This window comes from Myzus persicae, unplaced genomic scaffold (genome assembly GCF_001856785.1).
Source record: "Myzus persicae strain clone G006 unplaced genomic scaffold, MPER_G0061.0, whole genome shotgun sequence".
NCBI lineage: Eukaryota > Metazoa > Arthropoda > Insecta > Hemiptera > Aphididae > Myzus > Myzus persicae.
Genome location: NW_019104211.1, coordinates 579,997 through 602,215, shown reverse-complemented (window position 1 = coordinate 602,215; position 22,219 = coordinate 579,997). Strand labels below are relative to the sequence as shown.

The 22,219-nt window shown below is 28.9% G+C and overlaps 2 protein-coding genes across 8 annotated transcripts; one reads left to right on the top strand and one right to left on the bottom strand.

The window, feature by feature from the left end:
• Positions 1–1,499: 1,499 nt before the first annotated feature.
• On the bottom strand, positions 1,500–7,263 carry LOC111040049 (CLK4-associating serine/arginine rich protein-like). 5 transcript variants are annotated; one of them, XM_022323757.1, is made up of 17 exons: positions 7,084–7,263; positions 6,516–6,642; positions 6,353–6,450; positions 6,103–6,275; positions 5,813–6,040; positions 5,569–5,744; positions 5,287–5,360; positions 5,041–5,202; positions 4,751–4,891; positions 4,413–4,460; positions 4,249–4,341; positions 4,149–4,185; positions 3,895–3,970; positions 3,642–3,747; positions 3,475–3,579; positions 2,922–3,413; positions 1,500–1,705 (listed from the first exon to the last, which is right to left on the bottom strand). In XM_022323757.1, the coding sequence occupies exons 2-17, from the start codon at positions 6,612–6,614 to the stop codon at positions 1,684–1,686; spliced, it is 2,130 nt and encodes a 709-aa protein (XP_022179449.1). In that variant the 5' UTR covers positions 6,615–6,642; positions 7,084–7,263; the 3' UTR covers positions 1,500–1,683. The 5 variants fall into 5 exon arrangements, with proteins under 5 accessions (XP_022179449.1, XP_022179446.1, XP_022179445.1 ...); XM_022323753.1 differs by having other exon boundaries at positions 1,684–1,705; positions 3,475–3,582; XM_022323756.1 differs by having other exon boundaries at positions 1,684–1,705; positions 3,475–3,582; positions 7,092–7,244.
• LOC111040050 (origin recognition complex subunit 3) lies at positions 6,919–13,136 on the top strand. 3 transcript variants are annotated; one of them, XM_022323759.1, is made up of 16 exons: positions 6,919–6,997; positions 7,690–7,898; positions 8,341–8,487; positions 8,593–8,701; positions 8,766–8,938; positions 9,017–9,192; positions 9,281–9,440; positions 9,720–9,833; positions 9,897–10,061; positions 10,136–10,252; positions 10,329–10,448; positions 10,528–10,710; positions 10,792–11,034; positions 11,097–11,219; positions 11,545–11,615; positions 12,480–13,136. In XM_022323759.1, the coding sequence occupies exons 2-16, from the start codon at positions 7,872–7,874 to the stop codon at positions 12,583–12,585; spliced, it is 2,034 nt and encodes a 677-aa protein (XP_022179451.1). In that variant the 5' UTR covers positions 6,919–6,997; positions 7,690–7,871; the 3' UTR covers positions 12,586–13,136. The 3 variants fall into 3 exon arrangements, with proteins under 3 accessions (XP_022179451.1, XP_022179450.1, XP_022179452.1); XM_022323758.1 differs by lacking the exon at positions 6,919–6,997 and having other exon boundaries at positions 7,407–7,898; XM_022323760.1 differs by lacking the exons at positions 6,919–6,997; positions 9,720–9,833; positions 9,897–10,061 and having other exon boundaries at positions 7,407–7,898.
• The last annotated feature ends 9,083 nt before the right edge of the window (positions 13,137–22,219 follow it).

Genomic DNA, 22,219 nt, shown 5'->3' with positions numbered 1-22,219 from the left:
CTCTTATTGGTTAATGCTTTTAATGGACACAATTGTCACAATTTAAAATAAATTATTATTTACAATTCAATTTAAAAGTTTTTTTTTAATATACTTGTTACCAGTAATAATAATAATTTAGGAAAAAACTAAGTTTCCTATGAAATGTTTAAAATGTCTAGAGTTGTTGGCCAATGATTAAAAATATGCATTGTTTATTAGTTATTGCAATATAGCAGTAATTTGACATAGGCAATATATTATATGGTAACTAGTAAGTTGTATGAACTTTTCTCCAGATTTTTTATAATATTTAAATCTTCATTGAAATAGTCTGGGCTCAAATAATTTGTTCTGCAGGCACATCTATGATATTATAACATTTGTTACTACCTAAACACTTTTACATGACATACAGTTTGTTTTAAACTTAAATCTATTTTAAAACATGCTCAACAAAAGAAGATAACTGCTGTCTGGGAAGTGGGTTAAAATAGAATCACTAGACTACAGTCATGCAACAGTGGTCAAAGTGGGGGGGGGGGGGAGATTGATATAGTGGTATGGCATCTCTCCACTTTTTAAAATTCATATTTTCCATCCCTTCACTTATTTTATTTGACTGTTAAGCTATACATGAGAAGTATATAAATGATGAAAGACATCCCTCCACTTTGATCACTGCATGCTAATCATAAATATGTAATTACAATTAAATGATAATTAATTTAGTAGTATAAATATTTTTCTATTACCACATTGTTTAAAGAGCATTAGACATTAACAGGATATTATACTCGTGTGTGTCGTCTCTGTCTTACAAGAGTGTAACTTATCAAATTGTACGTTCAGCAGACCAAGTTTAGCTCTATCACTTTAAAATTAGTGTGAATAGACCTCCTATTAAGACTAAAGGTAAAATTATTACAGAGGGCATTTCATGGGCTTTTTATTATATTTTAATTTTAAAGAGAGTTGTGAGTATTTTACAGTTGTGAGATGTACAAACAATTTATAATTTTAAAATACTCATAACTCGTTTTAAAATTAAAATGTAATAAAAAGCCCACGAGATGCATTCCATAATAATCTTACCTTTAGTTTTAATAAGAGGTCAATTATCTCTAATTTTTAAAGTGACAGAGCTAAACGTTATCTGCTGAAGGTAAAATTTGATACGTTATGCTCTTGTAAGACGCAGACAACACATGTGGGTATAAGTTCTCTTAATGATAGTGCCTAGTCAATATTTATATTTTTATAAATCTTAATATAATTCCTTTGATTCATTTATAGTTTAGACATTAAACAGCCAATTTCATAATGGCTTAGAAATTCTCAACAGTGTCTAATTATCATCATTCGCGGTAACATAATATTATGGTATTATAAAATATACTTAGACCATATACTAATATAGACCATTTATCAATGGTCTAAATTTGTTGTTGTTGTTGTTGTTGTTGAGACATGACTTAAGAAGTCTATGCTTTTATAGAATTTGAAAAAAAAAACTTGAATAGTCTTATTTAAAAAGTTATAATAATATAAATAATGATACATATTTTTATATAAAAGTTATAATTAGATCAAGAGTTAATATCCTTGCTTAACAAAATCTATAAGACCAACATTTTACAAGAATTTAAATATTATTGATTACTTTTAATCCTGATAAATAACCTTTAAACTCACATCCAGCACTCAATCATAATCTACAAGTGGCCTGAAAAAAATAAAATTTTGTAAATAAAATGTATTCTAATAATTTATAAATAGGGAGTGTTGAAATTAATTGACAGATGTGCTATACACATTAGTACTACAATTAATAAATATAATGGGATAATAATAATTATTACCTATTTATTTTATACAAAACTATTTTAACAAAAAAAAAAAAACATATTGAATGATTATTTTAAGATCATTGTCACAATCAATTTTTGTGTTTTTTTTAAAGAATTATTGATTTAATTTCTAAGGGTTTGTTACCTTTTTAAACCGACAACACACAATTTTTTAATTTCATAACCTGTAACTTTAATGTAAAGATACTAATATTTATAATTAGAGCAGAGGACTTATAGCCATGGAAAGTAATCACACGCATCATACATGCAATCACTTACTCACTTGAAAACCCTATAAAAAGTGCTTTGATTTTTTCAAAAATAAATAGCATTAAAAATATAAAATTGTTTTTTTTATTGGTTAGGTAAAATACTATTACATTGATTGATTGATGAATGATTGCCTTCAAATAACAGAATAAACAGATAATCATTTTGATAAAAATTATCAATAAAACTGCAAAAATAAACCTGAACTCTCTATAACGAACCTGAAAGGACCAAGTGAAATTGTCACAGAAATTTTCCGTAATAGAGTGGGCTTAAAAAAAACAATTTTTAATATTTATGTATTAAGGTATGTATCAATGTATAATTATTTACCATACATATCATTATTTTTACATTACATAAGTAGTTAATTACATTTTTATTATTTTATTAAATTATATTAAATTATTAATACATTTTATACAATTATTTAAAATAGCCTGTCATTATTTGAACTTGTTTACTCTGTCTATTTTTTTGGTATTTTTTTATGGATTTGTCTCATGTTTTGGGATAAATTTACTTTACTTTATGTAATGTTTACGTAGTATGGTTTTTCGTTATAATGAGTTTTCATTGTAATATGTCAAAAAAAGCTATAGCTAAATATGTGTAAAAAGTCACAGATTTGTATTCATTGTAACATTACATTTGTAATCTAGCTGGCCTTTTTAACAATTATACAAAACAAATATGCAAATGCAAGAAACCCTCAGCTCTATTTATAAGAATTTAAAGTTCTAGTCAACTTACATGATTGTTCATTTTAGTCTTAATGTAATAGTAAAAATGATTGACTAGAGTTTAGACTATACTCACTTTAAATTGGATTGTACTTTGGTACTTGACACATAGCGTTTTGGACTTGCTTCATATGTTATTTTGACAATTGGACGAACCACATTTTCCTTTTTAATACGATCTGAAATTTCCCTTTGCTTAATTTCTTTCCTAACTGGACTTTCCCTCTGCTGTTTAATTTCTTTTTTAATGGGGCTCTCCCTTTGTTTTATTTCCTTTCTACTTGGACTGTCTCTTCTATTTACCCTTCTATCTCTTCTTTCGGGACTACGACGAGAACGATAATCATCTCTACGATCATAATCTCGTCTATCATCTCTTCTATATCTATCTCGTTCTTCACTCCTTCTAGACCATCTCTTATCATCACTTCTAGAACGACGACGTCTATCACTACTTTTAGACCTCCGACGTCCACCACTCCTTGATCTAGATCTATGTCCACCACTTCTTGATCTAGATCTACGTCCACCACTTCTTGATCTAGATCTACGTCTACGACTTCGATACCTAAAAATTAATATATATTAGAATATGAAAATTAACAATAACAATTTATACTACAGTATACCTAGAATAGTTCGAACTTGAACTTGAACTACTAGAACTACTAGATTTTGAACGCGATTTAGATCGAGATGATGAAGAACTATTTTCAGGATGACGTAACTGCCGTCTTCTAAAATAAGTTAATAATAAACAAAATAAATAAATATTGAATAAAAGTATAATACATACTTTCTTCTCATTTTTAATGACAACTCTTTGATTTCTTCTTCTCGTTCAATTTGCTCTCTTTCCATTTTTAGTTCTCGTTCTCTTTGTGCTTTTTTATCCGCTTTGTCTAATAACCAAATAAATGTATAATATATTAGGAAATAAAATAATAATCATTTATTAAAATTTACAAATAGTAAATGTATATATTAAAATGTTGACTTTAAAAGCAACTTCTTCACAATAAAAGTGAACTAATAGTAATACTACTGACATTGTTTGTTTAGCAAAACTTTCATTTTTCGTTTCATTAATTCTTGTGGAGTTGGTTTGCTGTCACTTGGGCCTTGCTGTAAACATATTATGTTACAATTACATCTAAATCTACAAACTTAAATTCATATCAAAGAGATTATTTATTATTATATATTTTCATTTGTTTTAAAATTCATAATCCCCTAGAATTCTGATTTATTTTTATTCGCAACATGCTAATGTACTCTTGCGATATATTAACAAATTACTGACTTTTTTGCTGGAAGAAGAAAGACTGAGATCTGGTAATCTGAAATATAATACATTTTCAATAAAAATTAGTATGTATTTTTAAAAGAACATATCAGCTTACGGAGGTTTAACGTTATTTGTATTTTTATCTTTATCATCATCATCAGAAATACTCAATTCTGATGATGAATCATTTCCTCTACGACCATAATATCTATGTGCATAAAAAAAACCAATGACAATACTATTTAAGGTATATGGGTTCCAATGAATTAATATTTTTACCGTTGAACAGGCGGTGGTTTTTGAGCAGCTGGCAACTGTGTGTTGTTCCTATTCATTTAAAAACATAAAATTACAAAATACATATAAATTTAATTTTAATCAACCTAACAATTAGTAATAAAGGAAATTGGTTATAACTTATGATGTACATGATATAAGATGTAATAGAACAGTTACACAATGCATAGTTATTTATGATCTACATATTGTTGCTGTTAAAAATATAGCAACCATTATGATTTAATTGTCTGATCAACACTATCTTATTAACAGTGACATCTAATTGAGAGTTAATTTTACATTATTCATTAAATTATTATAAACAAAAATATCTGAACCTGATAGGAGACACCGATTTATTTCGACTTCGCGATCTATGTCGACGACTATGACCCTTAGATAATGATCTAGATTTTCGACGGGGGGATCTTGAACGAGAGCTCCGTTTCTTTCTTGAATGATTTTTAGAAGTTTTAGACCTATGAATACAAATGATAAATATTAACTTAAATAATTAATACACATTGTTTGTTAAAACAAAAACATTTTGTGGATACAATGTTAATTTAAATATATTATAACATACAAATTAATAAAAACAAATAAGTAGGTAAATCACTGTTTTTACTTTGTACTTGTTTTTGATTTGTCATTGGTCGTAGGCTCTTCATCACCAAAACTAGTTATATAAGTTACTTGGCCTGAGTTTTCAGGAGTGGGTGAACGAGATGTCATCATTGATGATAGTTGATCAAAATCAGTATAACTGGGACTCTTCCTAGTTGCATAACTAAAAAAAGTAATTACAAATAATTTATAGCTGTAATTGTAACTGTTGCAATAACATAATAAATCCAAATTTAAAATTAAATACCTTAGTGGACTTAATGCTTTGCCTTCTAAAGCTTTTAACCGAAAAGCTCTACGTTCTCTTCTGGATCGCCGTCCCTAAGAACAAAATTTAAAATTGTTTGAAGTAATAAGATTTTGAAATTTGATTTAATGAATACAATTCCATTGATCATTTTTACTTTAAACCGTTTTGTTTTAATATAAATACTTAGAACATTTCCAGGAAAAAACAGACAAATAAAAAAGATTCAATACTAAAAAGCTTACAATTATAATAATTATTAATTTGAATATGAAAACTTACAGCAAACATAGCTTTTTCTTCTTCAGCTAAACGAGCTAATTGAATGTTTTCAGCCTCTTCCAAATCATTATTAAGAAAACTATAAAAATCATTAGTTGTCATGCCAAAACCATGCGCAGTAGTGTTCAACTCATTTGCTTGGTCAGTACCAATTTTGCTAACATCAATTGATAAATCTTTGAAGCAAAATAAAGCTATTAAATTACAATTTATATTCTATTTTATTTTTTAAACAAAATTTTACCAAAATCAACTTCGCTCTCCTCATCTGATTCATCAGAACCATCATTTTTAGGTTTTATATCCAAATATTTTCTGGAATCATCAGTTTGAATTGTGTCTTCATCGCTATATTTATATGGGATAGCAGCATTAGCAGTAGATTTTTTTTTAGCATCATCTGCATCTGTTTTAGTTACAGGGCCAAATTTCTCTTCCAGATAGAGTTGGTGTAAAAATTTACTTTCAGAAACTAAAATTTTAAAAATAAATGATTAAAATTAAATGATAATAGACGACTTGATAAAATATTACTGGTCAAGAACTCGTTTTGAACGAGAATACGATAACGTTCATAGTTTAAATGACGTTCTTCATAAGACATTTGTTCATCGTCATCATCTTTCCTAGGTTCTCTAATAAAATCTAAATGAGCTCGTGCATCAAATCGGTCAATCATTATTTCTTCATTTCCTTGCCAGGGCATCCTAATGTAAAAAAAATACATTCGATCCAATTATGAAAAAAACAAAAACTAAGAAAAAAAAAATTAGTAAATACTTACATAGTAGCAGGACTATTGGCGGCAATTGCAATACCTGGATCAATGTGTATTTTACATTGACGACCGTGCAGTTGTAAAAATTGTGTAGGATCAGCTCTCTGAGAATAAACAAGATACAATAATTGTTGTTGATATGTTTTGGAAAAGAAATAAAATCACTCACAATTTTTTCGTAATAATCCTTTCGTCGCTGAGCTCGCCTTTGATAGTCGACCAATAGGCCACGGATTTTTTTCTCTTGTTTTCTTGCTTCGTGCCACATGATATCTTCTTAATAGAAATATTCCAAACTAGAGAAAATAAACTAGAATTATCAGTGTGCACATGCGTCTTAATAACTTGAGTTAACTAAAACTATAATAGTTATTACGAATATATAATAGTAAAAGTTAACAGTCATTGGTCAGTAAATAATGCATACTAATGAATAATAATTATTAATTACTTAATTGTCTAACTTAAAATATGATAATAATGCTATTTAACCACGAACTTAGAATCCGTTTAATGTACGAGTATTTATACGGATACTACGGAGATTAGTATGAGTACTACTACCTAGGTATGAAACTACGAGTGTAAAATTGTTAAGATAAGGATAAACAAAATTTACACGAAGTCTCGAAGACGGAAATAGTAAACACAGTAAGTTGTGCGAGTTGAGTTTCATTGTAGTGTTATTTGTAATATCATTAAAATTTTTAATGCGTATTAGTAACATTCTTACTTACTAATTGTCTAATTTATTATATATTTCTCAATTTCTGACTTCTGTATCTACTCCAAACTCCTATGGTCATATTTTAATATTTTCTATGGCCAACTTCACGCTAAAAAATAACAGGTATATCCCAGATTTCTGATTAATCCACAATATGTCAATGTATCTACTTAATACATTATACAACACAGACATTAGACAATTTATATTATAACTTGTATATTATTATCTATGGATTTATCTTTAATAGTGGTTACCCATTTTTACATCGTTATCTATTTTATAATGTCTTACCTGGTATGTGGTAGTTAAATTATCAAATGTATTTCCCGCGTATTTTTACTCAGTAGATGCTGCCATGGATGCTGCTATCGCCTTTCAGATAAATATTCATTATTTTCAGTTAAGTACTTTTGTTTTTTACTCTGTTGCTCAATTATAGTCATTACTCATTTCTCAATAACCATTAGCGCGATATAAGATATAGGTATCTGAATCGTGATCATTAAACACTCAATATTGTATATGTATAGTCGGTTACAGTGACAGTGAGATTTAGTTAGTCAGTTGTCAGTACTTTCATTTCATATATTGTCCCGTGGTACTTCTATTACAGATTAGGTTTTAGATTACTTGAATACTTGATGCATTTGGCAGCAGCTGCAGCACTTACTATTTACTAAAATAGTTAATACTTACTACTACAGTGAAACTGCAGACAGCAGTTGCAATCGGATTGTTAAAAATAGTGAATTACGTTAACGGTACTACTCAACTGTTAGGCACTGTGTAACCACTATGGATTCTACGATTTCTGTGTCCAAGGTAAGTTTTTATATTTACTTTTGAATATGAAACTGTAAGTATGGTACTCACCTATATCAACCTAACAATACCACCAATGATTTCGATAAAATCAGTGAATCTATCTTGATAAGTTTGCATGTTTGCATTATATGATTTCACTAACTAAAAGTAATAACAATGACATAATGTTATGTTTTTAAATTCTAAATCATAATAGTATGATTATACATTTATTTTTCAATATAAGAAAATTCATAACTATAAGCTTTAACTCAAACAATTTTCATTTATTATTGTTTCAAATTTTTTAAACTATAAGACAATAATTGGTATGTTAGAAATTCAACTGTATTTATTTTAGAGTACTGTTTATTTGTTAGATATATTATCAATAGCTGATATATAAATTACCTTTATATAAGTAAGTTAAAAATAATGATTTTGATTGTTAATTGCTTAGGGATGTTTTGTGTTTAAAAAACCAAACAAGGAAAAGAACAAAAGAAAAAGCAAAAGCAAGAAACAATTGACAACCAATAAATCAGAAGATGAGTTATGGCATACTACGTACACTGATATTTGGAATGATGTTAAATCTAAAATTGATGTAATTATTGTTGAAATAATTTAACATTTAAATACTATATAGTATTTATAATCAATGGTATTATATACAACTAATACATTAACACACATGTATGAAATGTTATAGGATTTAAATGGATCAATATACTCCAAGTTTATTTCAGACACTGTTGATTTCCTGACAACATCAAACATCACTACAAATCAATATATTCCAACAGCATGTTTACTTACAGGTTTAGTTTTTAAAATTAAATTATTAATATGTTTTTCTATAGTAGTGTATTTTTATTTGTATAGGGGTGAATTTACCAGATCATGAATCACTATTTGGATTATTAGCAACCGATTTAGAAAAATCTCAGCCACCTGTTATTGTTGCAACTCTATTTTCTGAGCACTTTTCAAGTGTCAAAAATGCAGTTATAAGTATGGTGTCACAACTGTTAAACACAAATAATGATGATTCCGATGTATGACTACAATTATTCTTTAATATAATATGTATATTTATAAAAATAAAATTTAAGTAAATGAATATTGGATTTTAGTCTGATGAAGAAATCGATAAAAGTTTAAATTCAGTTGTTAAACCATCTGAATGTACTATATCTACTTTAATTGAATGGTTTAGTCATCAACCAACTGGAACTCGTATAGCAATTCTAGTAAAAGATTATGAAATGTGTCAACAAACAGTCTTACAAAATTTCATCCTACTTTTAAGGTTTTTTTGTTAAATTATTCATTATTATTACTTATAATATTATTGTTTACTTTTCTATTATTTTAAACACTTTGTTTTTGTTTTACAGTTGCTATATAAAAGAAATTCCAATTGTATTGGCTATTGGTATTGCAACTTCTATATCAAACTTACACAATTCTTTACCTCATCACGTGGTCACTAAACTTAAAGTGAAAATGTTTGTTAGTGAAGCATCTGTAGTATTTTTAAATAACATCATGGATCAGGTATAATCTATTAATATTTTTATCAAGTTATACCATAATTATTATTCGCCTATTTTAACCATGGTAATCTTGGTTACTAATGGTTTTATTACAATAATAGTAATGTTGTACAGTTATTATTAAATTATTACTATTATCAATTATACATGAGTATATTCTAGATGTGTATACTTTTATATATATTCATTAAAAACTATTAATTTGATGGTAGAAAAAATGCTATGATTTGTTAACCCACAGAATTCAAATGAAAAAATTATTTTTATAATTTGTATTTAGGTATTTTTAAAGCCAGACTGTTCATTCTACTTGGGTGGGCGGATCTTGGAATATGTGACTGAAGTATTTTTATATTATAATTTTTCTATTAAACAGTTTATAGAAAGTCTCAAGGTAATATTTATAAAACTTGATAACTTGATAATTTACAATTTTTACTATTAACAATTCTTACAGTTTTGCCTCATAGAACATTTTTATCTAAAGCCTCTTAATTGCATTTGTGTGGCTCATGAATCAGCACAAGAAGCTTTATTTGATTCTTTAGATAAAAAAACACTAGAAGAAATTACTAAACTGCGTTCAACTAATTATAAATTAAAAATCGACAACAATTTTAAAGTATACATCTCTTAGATAATTGTTCAAATATTCAATATATTTATGTAAACATTTATTTTCAATAACAATTCCAGGAAACATTTTTTCAATTAATTAGAGCATTGAAAGCTTGTATTGAAGATTTTCATATTGGACTAAGGGTTTTACACATTTTAGTGGCGGACTTACCACATTCGCCATTAGGAACTCAAGTATATAAATTGATAACATTTTATTTATAACTGTTTTTGTATTTGTTTTTAATGTATATTAATGTTACGTTCTTAGCTCAGAGAAATGTATTGCACTGGAATGAAGAAACACATAATTGACAATGCATCATACAAAATTTGTTTACAATTATTAAAATTTTTGTCTAAAGATGATTTACTTGCAAAATTTGACCAGGTAATTTTTATGTTCATACTTTTATATACTATTGTAATTTTTTTTTTACATATTATGTACTTTTCTTTATATTATTTAGATAATTCATATTTTAAAGAATATAAATAATAATAAACGGGCAAAAACTGCTTTAAAATTAATTCAAAGCTATGTAAAACGTTTAGAAGAGTCCCATTTAATTAATTTAGTTATTGTAGAAGATAAACCTCAAGAAAAACCTAAAGACAATTTACAAGCTATATCAAGATCACAATTTAAAAGAGTAAAATTTTAAATTTAACATAGTTAATTAGTTATTAAATTATATTATTTTTTATGGTTATTATTTTATCTTTTATAAAAGAAACTTATAGACAATGTAAAATATGAAGATACCCGGCCAATGACTGAGTTTGAAAAAGCACGTTCAGAGACTTTAGATCATTTAACGGAAGTAATATTAAAGCAATTTCTTGTACCTCCAACAACCATGCCCTTAAATGAATTGTTAATATTTGATGATTTACCGTCTATTAGACGCAAAATTGTTGGAGAAGATAGAGCTGCTCAATATACAGCATTTGTCAATCCTCAACATTATATAGATGTAAGAAATCTTCATACATAAATGATTTGCATAAACTCAAAGAATAAATATTATGTCTACAGTGTGATTGCTGTGAATTGGAATTTACAGAACAAATATTAAAAACCATGCCAGATATATCTATTGTATACAAATTACATTTAGAGTCAAGGTTTGACCAGATTAATATATATGATTGGTTACAGGTAACTTATTCTTAAGATTATGTATTCTAATAATGCAGTTAATTTTACATTTTTTTTCATTACATTTTCAAATATTATTTCATCTATATATTAGTAAAATATTTTTGAAAACCTCATTAAAGGTTGCCACACACAGCAATAGTAGCGGTGGCGGTAAAATGAGTCCGGATACAATTTGCCGCTCCAGTGTGTGGACCTTTAGTCTTATTAATTAAATTGTTTTAATATAATTATTGACTAGGTTTCAGGGTATTGGTAGTTGATAATATATATTAATTAAACCTTTCAAATTAATGTTTTAAAAAAGTATCGGTTTTTTTTTTAGAAATTTATTTCAATTGTTGGTCCTGATCAAAACGACGACGACAATAATGACGATATAGATCCAGTATTACAGTATCCTTTTAATCTAATGTAGTTTTGATGATTCTCTGTATACTGGTTTTTACTGACGTGACATGTTTTATTTATAAAACTTATAAGCTACTCAAGTTTATTTGTAGTCCATAGTCTGAACTCTCTTACATAAATTACATCTATTTGATGTTTCCGCCAAAAATTTGAAATTTTTAAGATTTAATGTTTATTATTTAGGGGCCGGTCCAATATGTGTTCTACCAACGAATTTGTAGCCTAACATTTAATCTACTGGAAAATGTGATCTACCAACTACATTTTTATGTATGCTATTTATTCATATACTTACTAAAATCTTATTTTAACAAAAATTTATAATCATATCATATTTAGTTTATTTAAGTTAATAACTGTTAGATTTATTAACTCAACGAGGTACATTTGTATACAAGTAAACCATGTTTTACTCTGTCATTTCTAGACCATAGCCAAGCTGCTATTATCTGCATATTCAAGTGTTCAAAGTTTATATAATTTGATAATTTTTCTTTTAAATATTTTTCTCTGCTTCTGATTAGCACTCATATTGATAGAATAGAGTTTTGCACTTTTGAAGTGTCAGCTGTGCTTACTGTAAAACTTCTTAACATATATTGAGTTGATGTTTTTTCATTATTCTTTATATTCAACATTTTAACCATCATAATATTTAGTTATTAAATGTACTAAAGCCTGCTGCTTAGATAGGTAGTTAAATATTTTTAATTTGACAAAATTATTTTTATAATATATTATTATTTTATGGGTATTGCTTTTGAATTGAATGGATTTCATCAGTAGGTCGATGAATATTTAATAATACATTAGAAAACTTTTTTTTTCCTTAAGAAGTTTGTGTATTAGATCTCGATTTGTGCGAGCTGTTAATGAATTGCAGCATTTGGGGTACATACGACCGTCTAAGTACAAAGCAGATCATGTGCAGCGCCTTACGTGTGGTTCTTGCTAATGTTTAATGATTGAGAGGACACTACGCCCGAATGTGTTGTCTCCAAATTACAAATGTAATACATAGTAAAAACGATTTTCGTGGGTAAGAACCACTTGGGCTGTAGTCCAAGCTAAGTAACTGAGTGTTCACACTTAAAAGAAGAACGCATATTTTACTGTACAACGTTGTTTTTATTTTTTTGTTATTATAATTTAAAAAAAAGTTATTCAAGTTTGAAACGCAATAGCCTATAATAATATACTTTCAAACAACAAGAACTTGTTTCGTATTTGTGATATCGAAAAACTAAAAACAACGTTGTCCAGTCAGTGTTCTTTTCTTTCTAGTGTGGACATTTAGTTATCTAACTTGGACTACAGCCTGAGTGGTTCTTTCCCGCATGAACTAGTGTTTGCTATGTTGTACATTTGTAAGACCACGACAACCCACGCGAGTGTAGCGTTCTCTTATAATACCTATTATTTATTAATCACTGGTTTTTAATACCTACTTCTTTTTTCTTACTTTGTATCCGAAAAAAAATTATTTGTATGTAATATTATTATTTTTTTAATGTGTGGTATTTAATAAATATTATTTTTATTCAATACAAAAAATAAGTCAACGTTGCTATTATGCTCAGAATGAGGACGTGCAAGCGACCCTATGGAGTCTAATAATTAACCACAAGTTCCTCGATAAAATCGTTTTGTTAATTATAAACTCGACACAGAATTGGGTCATTTCATAGTCTTTTATATATGTACAATATATGTACTTATGTATATTATACACACATATTATGATTTGTGATTAGGTATGTGTTTTATTGAAAGGAACAAACAATGAGACTGTGTCATAGGTGTTGGCACCTATGTTTTATTATGTACGTCATATTATGCTGCCACAAACGCCTGACACCACAAAACCTGTGGGCTGTCCGAAATACTGCTATAAAACGAGAGTGTACCACTGTACCTTCATGTTACCTATATTAATTGTCCCGGCCCAAACTATATAGGCTGTTTAAAATAAGACTCTTGAGTGTATCTATTCCACCACAGCAGCCGACTGCCGGAGCCCGGAGGTTAATTTATAGGCAATTAGGCGTGTACAGCGTATTAATATATGTTGATGCTTGCATTTAATAGATAGATCTTTTTGCAAATAAAGAGAATGTGGGGCCCAATAAACGTAGTAAAATAATAGTGTTAATAGTGGAATTTAAGGGGTTGAATTTAATCGTTTCTAATTATGACTCGTGTAGACATTCGTAATAACTTTTAATAAATAACAAAAATAAATTTAATCGTCATGTTAAGTATGAAGTTAAAAAGTTTTCATTAGGTGTAAATTGCTAATAAGTAATAATCACACAACTAAAAACTAAATTTGAATGAAATGTTCACATAACCAATTATTTTAAAATCAAAGCATTGCATGAGACTTACATTAAACTGTGGTCGGGGTGAGGGGCAAAGTAAAAGCTAAAGAGGCCTTTTATGGAGACTTAGACCTTGTGCTTTTTTCGGCAATTGTTATGCAGCAGATACCTATTTCTTGCCTATACCTATAGATCAGGGACAAGTTGATTCTTTTTAAAATAATGTAAGACGTTTGTTTTATCATTTGTTTTTTTCTGTGTGAGTAGAAAATCTGGACAATTAGGCAAATACCTGCAAGATTCTCAACAAGTTGTTGATCGTATACATAGTAATTTAAAATGTCCAAAATTCCTGGTACAATTATTTTTTAAAGCATTCGAAGAACATAATTGAGAAAAATTTGTTGTTAAAACAATGTATCCATGTAAAAATTTTCAATATATATTGTAACAGAAACACCACTCCGGCGCACAAGACTATTTTCTCTAGGAATCCGTTTATGATTTATTAAACGCGCACTGAGGTCCAAGAAATTGCTGAGTTTCTCGTGCTTTCGTGCTGAGTATATTGGTTGTTTAGTTTACTGGTATCCAGGTGCAAATATCCATGATTGTACTTTTTGTTGACTTGTACGTTCATTTATTGTTTGACAAAATCGATTTTATTATTTTTGTTCAACCGACTCGAAAAATATTAAGTAACCGTAGTTACTTTAAATTTTTATTGGATTTTAATGTGAACATTTTCCATACATGATACAGTATTAAAATTATTTTGACTCTGAGCTATTTATAGACATGTAAACATTTTAAAATTTGTAAAAAAAAAAATATTCGATAAACAATTGTTCACTTAATAAAAAAGCTTGAAAATGTAATGTCTCATTAGTTTTTTTGATAGCTGGTTTTTTGTGCAAACTTGCTGCAAGATACGGATGTTGTTACATATCTAATTATCCAAAGACCCGACGGTAATCACTAATCACGACCGCAGTTTAACCTAAACTACGATCATTTTGGTCACAAACTAAAAAAATTCCTTAGGCATGTGTTGTGCTGTCGCTGCGCGTAGTTCCGAGAAATAAACTGCTGTTGTGAACTTTACTTTATGTAGCTTATATACTGTATAGTTACCATCTACGGAAATAATAATTTTTGAGATTGTTTTGACAAAATTTCGATAATGTAAAAATTATAAATGTTTAAGATAATTGTACAAAATTTCAATAAGGGAGAAATGTTAAATTCATAATTTCAATCATACTTATATTAGAGGTATCTATGTACAGATTATATTATGCATTTCAGATACCGAGGATTCAAAGAGATCGGATTACGCAATGGCCCGGAACGGATGGGGGAGTATGCAAAAGGCCCTAATAGTCTGTTTAGCATAGAAAAAAAAATAAAGTATAGTATGATAATTTTTTAATTCATGTTCTATGACCCTAGATTATTTTCTAATTATTGGGAATTAATTTTAATTTTTTTAATTTAATAATATAACATGGTGAAGTCACGCATAAATTCATTTTTATATTCAAATATTTTTCTTTGTAAATATTTGTTTATAAAGAGAGTTGGAAAAAAAATGTTATCCGGGTTCTAAAATTCAGAATATGTTTCTGAGTGAGCATCATTGATTTTATAATATGCTATTCTATAAAAAATATTTTGTATTATGGTTTATTATAAAATCAATGGTGCAATTGGTACTAGGTTTACATAGGTATAGGTACACCACAAAACTGGTATAGTTTGGAGAAGCACTTATTCTCGAGGGGTTTTTCGTTTGCAGCTGCAGATGTAGAATTATATTTATATTTTTGTATGACAACTGTCTACAGTTCAAAATGAAGATAAAGTAAGAACCTTGAAATTGAATTATACATTTATACTTAAGCAATGAATGCATATTGTTAAAAATATTGTTCCTTTATTAATTGTAATCAATGGAAATTCATAAAAAAAATTACTAGGTATCACGAAAAAAATGACTTGGCAGTCTCGTCATAATATTATAGATAAAGAATAAATTCTATGTTGGCACCTATTATTATAGTATTATATTCAAAGATAAATAAACTAAATAAAATTGATTTTTACATTTTGTCCATTTTTCCAACTCACAAAAGCTGTTCAAATTAGAAAAAAATACCTTATTAGATTCCGAGTGAAGCTATAAATGTATTGATTTTACAGCGATGTGAGTTTGTTATGTGTGTGTAGACACGATACGTAGTTGAAATAATGATTTGATTTTTAACAATGAATGAATGTAGTTTCTGATGGAAAATTTTATCTAGTTCGTAGATACGTTTGAAGGGTCAAAGTTGAAAATTTGCAGTAGTTTTGTTAGGTAAAACAGAAAAAAAAATTTAGGAAAAACGGAAATTCTTATGCAAAAACAGTTTTTGACAAAATCGATTTTTTTTGTGTACCTAACTTAAAAATGAATAACATTAGATATATATAGCTGATCAGTACCCATTTGTCTAACATTTGTTTTATCAATATTACGAATATATTATACGTAGCTGAAATATGTAGGTACATTGACTACATTGTTCATATAGATAACTTGTCATATTACATACTGATTTAGGCGTCACAACAATATGTAATTAAAACAAACAAAGTGAGACTGACGATAACCTCAATATATTTTTTTAAAAACCTTATAAGTACCTATTAATATAATATACTAATAAATATATTAATAATATAATATTATAATTACCTACAGTGTGTACTACCTTTGAGAAACACTCGCAAAAGCAGGAGAAAAAGTCCTGTAACCTCCGTATTTTTCATAGACTGCAGGTTGAAAACGGAAATTATCATGGTTACGGTTACCCGATCGTGAGTATACCGTATACTGCAATCTGTCGATGTGGACCGTGGTCAGTGGTATACCACACTCGCCCTTTCAGATTTTATATCGCGGTAGGGACGGTGTCGGACTATTATTACCGCTGCCGTGGCGACTGTAATCCATAAATCGTACATGGTTCACCGTACTTGCGAACGGGTACCTAACTGTTCTAACTACGAAATTTTCAGTTGGTCTGCAGAAAACGGTGGCAGCCAACCATATTGGCCGCGCCGTTCGATTCTCTATCAGACAGTTTCCATTCTTAAGTGTATAAAGTGTTGTGCAATGCGACGACAGCCCGGCGAAACGGGTCTTGATAATCCAGTATTATTTACTCCCACAGTCCTACCATCAGCGTCATCTCTGTCACCCGTTCCCCGAGAATTATGAGTAGACTGAGTAGAGGGCGAAGCATCAAAATAAGACTTACATCAGTCACTTAGTAGCCTTGAAATGAGGGTGGTGGGCAATGGACCATGTCTTCCCCCCGTCTGTCGTATTTTTGCTGAGCATTACAATGTAGAAAAATAAATATTGACCGCTTTTATAAAAAATCTCCTAGAAGAATGAAAGTTTTATTATGGTCTTGGACACGATAATAATAATATAAATAAATTTTTGTTAGAAATATTATTCATTTCAGTACCTAGGTAGGATTTATTTATTGTTATTTTGTTATGTATTTGATCATATAATAAGTATTAAACTTATCTTACAAATTTAATTTTTATAAGGTTTTTTCTGTTGCACCCACTTTTCTCCCGCCAATCAGAAATCTTAGCTATGTCATTAAAGTTACCCATTTATATTATTATTACAGATCATAGGTTCCTCGCAGACACTATCTTGGACTCATCTATATATATTATACGACCGTCGTTTAGAATTCGTCGTAGTTGTACTTCGCAATGGAGTTTTGTGCTTGGATTTGTATAAAACTATACGGAACCCAAATAAAACCAATTGATAGTCCCATCGTGACCACAAACTACGTAAATATTAAAAAAAAAATAATAGTAATAATCTCTAGACTCAATAATGTTATAATATATAAGTATATAACCAACAATTCCAAAATTCAGGTGTTGGATGAATGCATGACTTGAGGTTAAGTTTCGTAGTAATAAAAAATTATACCCAATAAATTATGCAGACATTAGTGCGCCTATTGCAGCATTCCAGTATTATATTATTGAGTTACAACAATGTAACGAGCGACATAATTGTAATACGGACCGTTATTGTAGCGTATTGCGAATTACGAATGTCGTTTTCGAAATATACACCACGTCGTGTGTAATAAACGGCTCGCCTAGCTATTTGCTTATTAACATTTGCCATTTGACCCGATACATATTATTATTATTATTATTATTATTATTACGATTTTGCCGACACATACACTTGGCCCATTTGTTTTGACCGAAATTCGAGCGCGTGTGTAATTTACTACCTCACAGTGACGTTGTTTCTGTGACAGTGGTGTCACAATAATTATAATATTACCACGATTTTTCGCGCAACTGTGTTGTCCCTTGCCACGATTTCTGGTGGCTACTATAATATGCGTGTGTTTAATGAGGATAATCTATGTTTTCACAAGAATCTTAATGCCGTACGATACGTCATAAGTGGACACGAAATCGTATTTGTGATGTAATAACTTATTTATATAAATAATAATTATACACTTTATGCATCATGAATTATAATTTATTATATTATACCTATTGGAGTGTTTAGCTGGGCTTTATTTTTTTATTATAAACAAGTTAATGAATTTATGATGAATTTACCGCTATCATGTAATAATTTTCAATGATCAAAATATTTGAAAACCATTTCGTCGTCTACATGTACACAAAATAAAACTGAAAACAGGACAATATCTTTGATATAGTAATAGCTAGGGCCTAGGTTTATTAAGTAAGGAACACTTCAAAATCCATTCAAAGCTATTTGTATTTTTTACCACGTTTCTGCTCAGAATTTCTATGTATAATGTATAAAATGCAAAATGTAAAACAAGAGCTAATTTTGTCATTTACACAATTGGCAATAGTGTCCATTGCCCATGGCCTACACAGTCCACAGCTATATAATCAGATAAATTTGAATGTATCGAATGTATTCTAGTTTAATATGTTTATATTTGAAAAATCGGTGAAATATTAATTTTAACATTAAAGTAAATCCAACCTTTTGAGGATACGATGGGCGAAGGACAATAAAATTAACTTTTTTGGAACGATTCGTACAAATTACGAGGGCGCAGTTTCAATGAAAAAACTGTCAATACTAAGCACAATGAGCAATATCACCACCACATGTAGTAATCACAGAAGTATTTAATAATATAGCTGTAAAATGTGTAATTATAATTAATTAATATTAAAATAAAGCGACTAGTTAACCACAATAATGGCACAAATAATAAATATGGATGCTGATTTGAAAACTGAGGATGTTAAGTACGCGCCCAACCCCTCCAAAATGGCAGTTTTTAGTTTGATGTTTTTCGAAGAAATAATTTAAATTTGTAAATGCAATTAACATAATAATTATTATTAAAGAATTATGTAGGACAGTGGCAATTTGTTTACATCGATATTTAAAAAAAAAATTCTTATGATTCGGACCTATATCAATTTTATATAACAAGTAACTGTAATAATAACACAATACATGCGTGAAATATGATCAATCGCAGAGAATCGTGTATAATATTATAATAATAAATAATAATAAACTCTCGCATAAATCTGAATAGTAATCAACCACCGCGCGAAACGACACTGACTACATAATACTTCTGACGGAACGCGAAACGACATGTTACACTATACGTATTTTCCATTCGCATCGATAATATTAACATAATTCTCATAAATTCATAATAATAATATTTATTTACAACCGGATGGTTCCTTGCAGGTGTATAGAGTGCCGCGCGAAGTCTTGGGGTCAATGGCCGCAAAAGCTCTGTACAGGTTTGCCGGGTCGCCCGGATCCGAGAAACCGTTTTCGTACGCATCGTATAACACATCGTAAGTCATAATTCGTACGCAGATTGGAACAATATTAATCTTTTTCCTCTCTCATTTGCGAGAAAAAAGTCGGTCTGCAATCTGCATCATGGCCAACCACCCATAATATAATTGCACCTACACAATGCGAAAAAAAATCCAAAAATTACATCATCATCAACATCGTCCTCGCCGACGAGCGCTATACGGTGTGCGCAAGGTCAACGACCCGTTTATGTATAGACAGAATAGATACGTTTACGGAATAGTTTTCGCTCGGGGGAATAAAAAACGTATATTTAGAAATAAAAAAAAAGCCGTACCTACGCGAGATGCGTCTGTGTATAGTTAGATTCGAAAATGTGTTAATTACGTGGTCTGTATAAATCATACGTGTTCTAAGATTTTGTAGTTTTTTATATCATTATTTAGGCATGTTTAATAGCGGTGATTATACAATTATTGCATTAGTTTCGTCATTTGATGAAATAGCAGCAACATCTAATGTTTTTTTAAAATTATTATATAAAAAAATCAATAAAAAACTCGAACAGTTCAAAAGGAAAAATTATTACCTACTTAACTATTTATAAGATACTTACGTGGAATTTATAATTTTTTTAGTAGATATTTGTAGAATATATAGAATTAACTGCCTCAATAATGATATACGAAATCGGAATATTAAGATTTAAGATATTATAAATATTGTAAAATATTTAACACTTATTTAAAACAATTTCATTATTTATAATATCCAACAGTTTATGATACGACATTGTTACATTAACTAACAAATGGCTCGTAATTTAAAATTTTTGGAAAAACACACAGAAATTAGTTTGAAAAACTTGGCCATACAGAGAATAGATGAACAAGCTGTATAGATACTGCACCCATTGTGTTTCAATTTGGTGGCTACATAATGGCCAATGCTAAATTTGGAATAGTATACCTATCGACTTAAACCACGGTCTAGGAGCTCACAAACAACAGCCATCATGTAGAGATGAAAATTTAAATTCACTTATATTTTTAAACAAGCATTATAGTATATATGTGTTTTATATTCAGGCGGTTTATTGAAATAATAATTATTTAAAAACCTGTTGACTGTAAAGATTGATTCTGAATTTGGAACGAGTATTTTGCAATCAGTTATAGCGACGTATTTTTTACCATACGTATATAATATTATTTATAAATTAAAATACACGTCATGATGTATAATTAGATATACCAAAAGTTAACTCGATTCATTATTAAGAACAATTACTGCTGTGGCGAACGACGAACGGCAGGTTTTTGTCATACAGACGACGATTTGTACAAACTAAAATCCAGTAGCACCTGATGGTTTTGTAGTGTGCTTAGTTTAATGATATTATATTATATGACTAACTACCATCGCCGTAAATCGAATTATGCTTACAAGTAGGTATAAAATTATTTTATTACTCATACCATCGGGGGTGGCGACAAACTTGTTTTTACAATATTCCGAAATTCCATATCATAATAATTAGTAATATTACAGTCGCAGACTTGCAGTAGTTTTAGTTGTACTGCACCACCGTGATTTTCCGAGATGTTAAAGCTTACAAGTTATGATATCTACGCTATCTATTCGTATGCTCGCTCACTGCTAGATGACACTTGTTAAAATTCTAAAATATAATATAATATGTTTTTCTTTAAACTTCTAGACGTGCGAGTGAGTATCTGATGAGTAAGATATCGATAGTTTCTTATAAAACTAAAATATTATCTCTTTAGTAATGTAATAATTGATAAACCTATGAAACTACAGGTTATAGCTACCTGTTGTAATTTTTTATTTCGTTCATTTGTTGTAAAAATAAAATTCTCGATACTCCCGACAAAGGTATTGAGGTCAGTAACCCCGGTGTTTCGATTGGCAACTGTATAGAACAAACAACAGTGTTTGAACAGTTTATGCGCTGTTTTTTGAAAAGCTGTTTTTCCATTAAAATAAGCTAACCGCTTTTTTATTTACCATTTGCGGAGAATACGAAAACGGAGTTAGTAATCATAAACAGTGTGCCAAAATATGAAATGGTTAGATGAAGAAATAAATGTACATAAACAAGTTTTTATCCGTTCAATTCGTATAATCTAAGTTTATAGCTATTATGCCCATTGCCAACGTTACCTAAATAAATTATTTTTCTAAATTTATTGTTTGATGAATTTATTACAAGCGTTACAGGTTCCTTGCATCATGAATTCCGATAAATACTTTTTTTAAAGGTGTGCCATTAAGTATATCTAATATTCACAAGTATTAAAATATAATTTATAGGCAAGTGAGTATCTATATCCTCCCCCCTCAATCATCATTATTGC

Coding starts and splice junctions, on each gene's coding strand:
- LOC111040049 (XM_022323753.1), bottom strand. CDS start 6,614: ATGTGGCACGAAGCAAGAAAACAAGAGAAAAAAATCCGTGGCCTATTG. Junction 5,361..5,568: donor AAGAAAAAGCTATGTTTGCT/GTAAGTTTTCAT, acceptor TTTTGTTCTTAG/GGACGGCGATCCAGAAGAGA. Junction 4,892..5,040: donor AAATCAAAAACAAGTACAAA/GTAAAAACAGTG, acceptor TTGTATTCATAG/GTCTAAAACTTCTAAAAATC.
- LOC111040050 (XM_022323759.1), top strand. CDS start 7,872: ATGGATTCTACGATTTCTGTGTCCAAG. Junction 9,193..9,280: donor AATTTCATCCTACTTTTAAG/GTTTTTTTGTTA, acceptor TTTGTTTTACAG/TTGCTATATAAAAGAAATTC. Junction 11,035..11,096: donor ATCCTCAACATTATATAGAT/GTAAGAAATCTT, acceptor TTATGTCTACAG/TGTGATTGCTGTGAATTGGA.